A 7,805-nucleotide genomic window follows, 5' to 3' on the forward strand; every position below is an offset into this window, starting at 1 on the left:
GGGAGGGTTAGGTCCATATGGCGCCTATAGGGACTGGGAGGGTCCATATGGCCCCTATAGGGACTGGGGGGGAGCGTCCTTATGGGCCCTATAGGGACTGGGAGGGTCCATATGGCCCCTGTAGGGACTGGGGGGGGGGGTCCATATGGCCCCTATAGGGACTGGGGGGGGTCAGGTCCATATGGCCCCTACAGGGATTGGGGGGGGTCCATATGGCCCCTACAAGGACTGGGGGGGTCGGGTCCATATGGCCCCTATAGGGACTGGGGGGTCGGGTCCATATGGGCCCTACAGAGACTGGGGGGGTCGGGTCCATATGATCCCTATAGGGACTGGGGGGGTCAGGTCCATATGGCCCCTATAGGGACTGGGGGGGTCGGGTCCATATGGCCCCTACAGGGACTGGGGGGGTCGGGTCCATATGGCCCCTATAGGGACTGGGGGGGAGCTGCCCCTATAGGGACTGGGGGAGGGTCAGGTCCATATGGCCCCTACAGGGACTGGGGGGGGTCCATATGGCCCCTATAGGGACTGGGGGGGTCGGGTCCATATGATCCCTATAGGGACTGGGGGGTTCGGGTCCATATGGCCCCTATAGGGACTGGGGGAGGGTCAGGTCCATATGGCCCCTATAGGGACTGGGGGAGGGTCAGGTCCATATGATCCCTATAGGGACTGGGGGAGGGTCAGGTCCATATGGCCCCTACAGGGACTGGGGGTTCGGGTCCATATGGCCCCTATAGGGACTGGGGGGGAGCTGCCCCTATAGCCCCCAGGAGGGGAGCGGCCATATGGCGGCTGTAGGGACTGAGGGGTCCCGGGGGGGCACAGGGCCCTATACAGGGTCCGTATGGATCCTATAGTGCCCGCAGTGCCCCGGGGGCCGCTCTATGGGGCCCGGGGTCGCTCGGTGCCGTCAGGTGCCCTTGGCCTTGCTGGGAGACCTGCAAGAGAGAGAGACCCTGAGAGGCCCCATGGATCCTATAGGGCCCGGGGGGCTCCAGGGGGCTCTGCAGGGGCTGGGGAGGGTCCCTATGGATCCTATAGGGCCCGTGGGGAGGGTCCCTTATGGATTCTATATGGCCCTGGGCAGTTCCCGTGGATTTTACAGGGCCCAGGGGTTCCCTATAGATCCCAAATGCCCCAGGCAGGCAGTCCCCTATAGATCCTGTATGGCCCTGGGGGGTTCCTGTGGCAGCCAGGAGGGTCCCTGTGGATTCCACACAGTCCCCATCGATCCCACACATTCCCCTGTGGATCCCATGGATTCTATAGGGCCCGGGCAGTCCCCCATGGATCCCACACAGTCCCTATGGATCCCATACAGTCCCTATGGATTCTATAGGGCCCCGGGCAGTCCCCCATAGATCCCACACAGTCCCTATGGATTCTATAGGGCCCGGGCAGTCCCCCATGGATCCCACACAGTCCCTATGGATCCCATACAGTCCCTATGGATTCTATAGGGCCCCGGGCAGTCCCCCATGGATCCCATACAGTCCCTATGGATCCCACACAGTCCCTATGGATTCCATAGGGCCCGGGCAGTCCCCTATGGATCCCACACAGTCCCTATGGATTCTATAGGGCCCTGGCAGTCCCCCATGGATCCCACACAGTCCCTATGGATTCTACAGGGCCCTGGGCAGTCCCCTATGGATCCCACACAGTCCCTATGGATCCCATACAGTCCCTATGGATCCCACACAGTCCCTATGGATTCTATAGGGCCCTGGGCAGTCCCCTATGGATCCCACACAGTCCCTATGGATCCCACACAGTCCCTATGGATTCTATAGGGCCCTGGGCAGTCCCCTATGGATCCCACACAGTCCCTATGGATCCCACACAGTCCCTATGGATCCCACACAGTCCCTATGGATTCCATAGGGCCCGGGCAGTCCCCCATGGATCCCACACGTTCCCCCACGGCTCCCAGCCCGTGTTAGTGTGTTAGTGCCCCCCCACACGCGCTTTAACCAAATCCGCCTTTATTAGCCCCAAAGCTCGTTAAAAACGCGCCCGGCCCCTCCCCCCTACAAAATCTGTACATCGGCCCCTCCCCCACCGGCCGGGGGGCGGGGCGGGGGCGGGGCTTCCCAAAGGGGGGCGGGGTCCCAGTGAGCCCTTCATTAATTTTCATTAATCTCTGACCTCGTTAACCTCTGACTTCATTAACGTCTGATCTCATTAACCCTGCTGACCTCATTAACCCAGAGCTCCTTCATTGACCTCGTTAACCCCATCGATCTCATTAAGCCTGCTGATGTCACTAACCCAGAGCTCCTTCATTAACCTCTGACCTCATTAACCTCTGACCTCATTAACCCTGCTGACCTCATTAAGCTCTCATCTCATTAACTCCACTGACCTCGTTAACCCAGAACTCCATTAACCCCACTGACCTCATTAACCTCTGACCTCATTAACCCCACTGACCTCATTAGCCTCATTAACCTCTGACCTCATTCATCTCCACCTTGGCATCCTCCAGCACCCAAGGAGCCTTAATGAGCCCCCACCAATTAATGAGCATTAACGAGCTCCCCATCCCCTAATGAGCCTCTGCAGGTCCCTAATGAGCCTTAACGAGTGCCCACCACCAAAACAAGGCCAACATTGGGGTCCCCCCCTGCTGACCCTGGGGACCCCCCCAGCTTCTCCACCATTCTAATGAGACTAATGAGCCTAACGAGCCCTAATGAGACTAATGAGCCTAACAAGCCCTAATGAGCTCTAATAAGATTAATGAGCCTTAATGAGGCCCTGCCACCTACTGCCCCTCACCTGCTGACCCCTGGGGACCCCCAAGGGTCTTCCACCATTCTAATGAGCCCTAATGAGACTAATGAGCCTAACGAGCCCTAACGAGGCTGATGAGCCTTAACGAGCTCTAATAAGCCCTAATGAGGCCCTGCCACCTGCTGACCGCACACCTGGGCACCCTCACCTGCTGACCCTGGGGACCCCCAAGCTTCTCCACCATTTTAACAAGCCCTAATGAGCCCAACGAGCCTTAACAAGGCTGATGAGCCTAACGAGCCCAACGAGCTTTAGTGAGCTCTAAGGAGCTTAATGAGCACTTATAAGCTCTAACGAGCCCTAATGAGGTCCTGCCACCTGCTGACCCCTCACCTGGGCACCCTCACCTGGGTCCCCTCACCTGGGCACTGTCACCTTCTCACCCCTCACCTGCCGCCCCCTCACCTGCTGCCCCTCACCTTGGCACGTTCACCTGCCGCCCCCTCACCTGCTGCCCCTCACCTTGGCACGTTCACCTGCCGCCCCCTCACCTGCTGCCCCTCACCTTGGCACGTTCACCTGCCGCCCCCCTCACCTGCCGCCCCGCCCCGCTCGCGGCCCCGTCCATCCCGTCCCTCCCGTCCCTCCGTCCCGGCGTCCCCGCGTCCCTCCTAGGGCCCCACTGACTTGCCGGGGTCCTGCCCGCGGGCGGCGGGCTGCGCCCGGGGCCGCCCGTAGAGCACGACGGCGGCGAGCACCATGGCGGTGCCGGCCAGGAAGGGCGCGCGCGGCCGGAAGCCGAACAGGTGCGCGGAGGCGGCCGTGGAGGCCAGGATGGAGAGCGCCGTGGCGAAGCCCTTGAGGATGTTGTCGGCGTAGCGCACCACCACGGCCACCAGCAGCCCCCCGGCCGCCTGGTTCACCACCACGGCCCACACGGCGCCGTTGTAGCCGTAGAAGAAGCCGAGCGCGGCCACGGCGGGGCCCTCGGCGGCCAGCATGGCGCCCAGCCCCACGGCCGTGCCCACGGCGCCCAGCTGCACGTTGCGCAGCCAGATGGAGCCGCCCGAGCGCTTCAGCAGCCGCTCGAAGTAGACGCCGGCGAAGCCCGAGGACAGGCAGGAGGCGGCCACGGCCGCCAGCCCCACGGCGTAGCTCTGGGGCGGCCCCTCGGGGCCCGCGGACGGCGGCAGCGCCCCCGGCACCGGCACGGCCCGGGCCTGCTCCGCCTGCACCAGCGCCACCCCCGCGAACAGCAGCGCCAGCGAGAGCCACTGCAGCCGCGACAGCGCCGTGCCCAGCAGCAGCACCGAGAACAGCGCCGTGGTCAGGATCTTCAGCTGGTACGTCACCTGCGGGGACAGCAACGGGGACAGTCACCTACAGGGACAGGGACATGGGGACAGGGACAGGATCTTCAGCTGGTACGTCACCTGCGGGGAGAGCAATGGGGACAAAGGGACAGTCAGCTGGGGACAGGGACAGGGACATGGGGACAAGGACAGTCAGTGGGGACAGGGACAAGATCTCCAGCTGGTACGTCACCTGTGGGGACAGGGTGAGGCGGGGACAGGGACATGGGGACAGAGAAAGTCAGTTGGGGGCAAAGTTACTGGGGACAGGATCTTCAGCTGGTACGTCACCTGCGGGGAGAGCAATGGGGACAAGGGGACAGGGTCAGATAGGGACAGGGACAGGATCTTCAGCTGGTATGTCACCTGTGGGGACGGGGACAGGGTCAGGTGGGGACAGCAGGGACAGGGACAGGGGGACAGTCACCTGTGGGACAGCGGGGACAGGGACGTAGGGACAGCATCGCCTGGGGACAGAGACACCTGGGGACAGGGACACCTACAGGACAGGGATTGGGACAGGGTCACCTGTGAGACAGCGGGGACAGGGACATGGGGACAGTCACCTGGGACGGGGACAGCTGGTGACAGCAGGGACAGGGTCACCTGCGGGATGGGGACACAGTGACACATGGGGACAGAGACACCTGTGGGGCCAGGAACACCTGTGGGGACAGGGACAGGATCTGCAGCTGGCATGTCACCTGTGGGACAGCAGGGACACCTGGGGACAGGGATGAGAACAGGGTCACCTGTGGGACACGGGCACAGGGACACAGACACTGTCACCAGCAAGGACATCAGGGACAGGGACCCTGGACACTGTCACAGGGACATGGGCACAGGGACACCGTGATTGTCACAGAGACATGGGGACAAGGACATGGTGATTGTCACAGGACATGGGCACAGGGACACCGTGGCTGTCACAAGGACCCGAGGAGTGGGACAGGGGGATAAGGACACTCTGGCTGTCACAGAGGCACGAGGACAGGGACACCGTGACTGTCACAGGGACGCAGGCATAGGGACACCGTGAGTGTCACAGGGACGTGAGCATAGGGACACAATGACAGGGACGCCACCATGGCTGTCACAGAGACATGGGGACAAGGACACAGTGACTGTCACAGGACAAGGGCACAGGGACACCGAGGCTGTCACACGGACATGGTGACAAGGACACTGTGGCTGTCACAAAAACACGGGCACAGGGACACAGTGACAGTCCCCAAGCCCATCACGTCCCCATGTGTGCCAGCTGTCCCCATGTGCCACCTGTCCCTGTGTGCCACCTCCCTCTGTATTCCACTTCCTCCCAGGTGCCACCTGTCCCCGTGTGCCACCTGTCCCCGTGTGCCACCTCCCATCATGTGCCACCTCCCTCCATGTGCCGCCCCCCCGCGTGTCCCCTGTGCCCGTGTGTCACCTGGAAGGTGGCGGCGGGCAGGTTGGAGATGGCCACGTACTGCAGGTTGTTCTGCAGGGTGTAGATGAGGGAGGGGACAGCCAGGCGCAGCGTGTCCCCAAACTGTCCCACCACGGCCTCGTGCAGCGTCACCGCCGTCTGCCGGACGCTGCCTGGGGGGACAGGGCTCAGGACAGGGACACTGCGTCCCTGTCACCCCCCGCGAGCCTCCCGTGTCCCCTCGTGTCCCGCGGGTCTCTGCCACTTGTCACTGCATCCCTGCACTGTCCCCAATGTCCCCAGTGTCCCCTGTGTCCTCGCTGTGTGACCCCTGCCAAGTCCCCTCCTGGTCCCTCGTGTCTCCTTTGTGTCCCCACCCCCCACCCTGTGCTCACCTCAGAGCTGGAGGATGGCACGGTGCCAGGTGTGGCCCTGTCCCCCATGTCCCCAGTGTCCCCCCATGTCCCCAATGTCCCTGTTGTCCCCGTCTCACCCCGGTGCTGGATGAGCAGCAGCAGCAGGCACAGCCCCAATGTCCCCACTGTCCCCAATGTCCCCCATGCCTCCAGTGTCCCCATGTCCCCAGTGTCCCTGCTGTCCCCATGTCCCCAATGTCCCCAGTGTCTCTGCTGTCCCCAGTGTCCCCATGTCCCCAGTGTCCCTGCTGTCCCCATGTCCCCAGCTCACCGCGGTGCTGGATGAGCAGCAGCAGCAGGCACAGCCCCAGTGTCCCTGCTGTCCCCAATGTCCCTGCTGTCCCCAATGTCCCTGCTGTCCCCATGTCCCCACGTCCCCAGCTCACTGTGGTGCTGGATGAGCAGCAGCAGCAGGCACAGCCCCAATGTCCCTGCTGTCCCCAGTGTCCCTGCTGTCCCCAGTGTCCCTGCTGTCCCTATGTCCCCATGTCCCCACGTCCCCAGCTCACCGCGGTGCTGGATGAGCAGCAGCAGGAGGCAGGCGCTGCCCTTCATGGCCTCGGCCATCACCACGGCCGTGGTGGGCAGGAAGCGCTCCCCGGGCAGGGTGCGCACGTAGCGGATGCTGAGCACCAGCGACGCGTTCTGCAGCACCAGCACGCCCAGGCTGGCGTACTTCACCTTGCGGGACACTGCGGGGACACCGGGGGGTCACCGAGGGCTGGGGACACCGGGCTGAGCCCCCCTGAGCCCCCCCAGGATGGGAACTTCACGCACCAGGACACTGCGGGGGGACGGGGACACCGGGCTGGGCCCCCCAGGATGGGAATGTCACACTGTGGGCACTGTGGGGACACCTGGCTGTCACTGAGGGACAGGGGACACCGGGCTGGGCCCCCCAGGATGGGAATGTCACACTGTGGGGAGACCTGGCTGTCACTGAGGGGCAGGGGGACACCGGGCTGGGCCCCCCCAGGCACCCCGGGATGGGAGCTCCCCCCGCCGGGACACCGGGGGTCACCTGGGGTCCCCCCCTCACGCCCCCCGGATCTGCCCCACAGCCCCGCCCGCCCACGACCCCTGTGCCAGGCCTGCCCCAAAGCCCCCCAGAACCGCCCCCAGACCCTCAGGGCACCCCCAAACCCCCCAACACCCCCGGCCCAGCCCCCCCGATCCCCGGGACCTCAAAACCGCCCCCAGAGCACCCCCCGATCCCCGGGACCCCCCAGATCTCCGGGATCCCCAAAACCGCCCCCAGTCCCCCCGGACCCTCCTGCCCTGCCCTGCCCCATTCCCCCCCCCAGCCCCCCTCACCCCGCAGCCCCCCAGCGCCCCCCATCCCCCCAGCCGGATCCCCCGCCCCGCAGCCCCTCCCCGGCCCTGCCCGGGCCCTGCCGCCCCTCGGCCGCCCCCCGCCCGCGCCCCCTCACCCGTTGCGGGCCCCGCGGAGTCTCCGGAGCCTCCCCCGTCCGCCGCCCCCGGGGCCGCCATGGTGGCACCTGCACAGCACTTCCGCTTCCGGCCACGCCGCGGCCCCGCCCACCGAGAGAGGATCCGCCCACAGAGGGTCCGGCCAATCCCCGCGCACTTTCGCGCGGCGTTCCGCCCCCTCGGCCAGTCTGACCAATCAGCGCTCGCCTCGCGCGCTTCCCGCCGCCGACTCGCGCTGTTTCCTCCTCTCTCCCCGTAAGCCACGCCTCCTTCGCCCACAGACCAATCGCCGCTCTCCTCACCTCTCACACCCCCCCTTAGGCCCCGCCCAGCACTCGCACCACCTCCTTCCTCTCCAAACCCACCAATCCCCGCCCGCGTCCCTCACGCCTCGCCCAATCAGCGCCGGCCGTCGGCAGCCCCTCAGCCAATCGGCGGAGCCGGCGATCGGCGGGC

The 7,805-nt window shown here is 64.9% G+C and overlaps 1 protein-coding gene across 1 annotated transcript; it reads right to left on the reverse strand.

Moving 5' to 3' along the window:
* Positions 1 to 720: 720 nt before the first annotated feature.
* SLC35A2 (solute carrier family 35 member A2) lies at positions 721 to 7,411 on the reverse strand. Its single transcript, XM_059491551.1, has 5 exons — positions 7,349 to 7,411; positions 6,428 to 6,610; positions 5,524 to 5,675; positions 3,430 to 4,094; positions 721 to 944 (listed from the first exon to the last, which is right to left on the reverse strand). Exons 1-5 carry the CDS (start codon positions 7,407 to 7,409, stop codon positions 917 to 919), a joined length of 1,089 nt encoding a protein of 362 aa, XP_059347534.1. The 5' UTR covers positions 7,410 to 7,411; the 3' UTR covers positions 721 to 916.
* Between the last annotated feature and the right edge of the window lie 394 nt (positions 7,412 to 7,805).

The sequence above is a fragment of the Ammospiza nelsoni genome, chromosome 35 (genome assembly GCF_027579445.1).
Source record: "Ammospiza nelsoni isolate bAmmNel1 chromosome 35, bAmmNel1.pri, whole genome shotgun sequence".
Lineage (NCBI taxonomy): Eukaryota > Metazoa > Chordata > Aves > Passeriformes > Passerellidae > Ammospiza > Ammospiza nelsoni.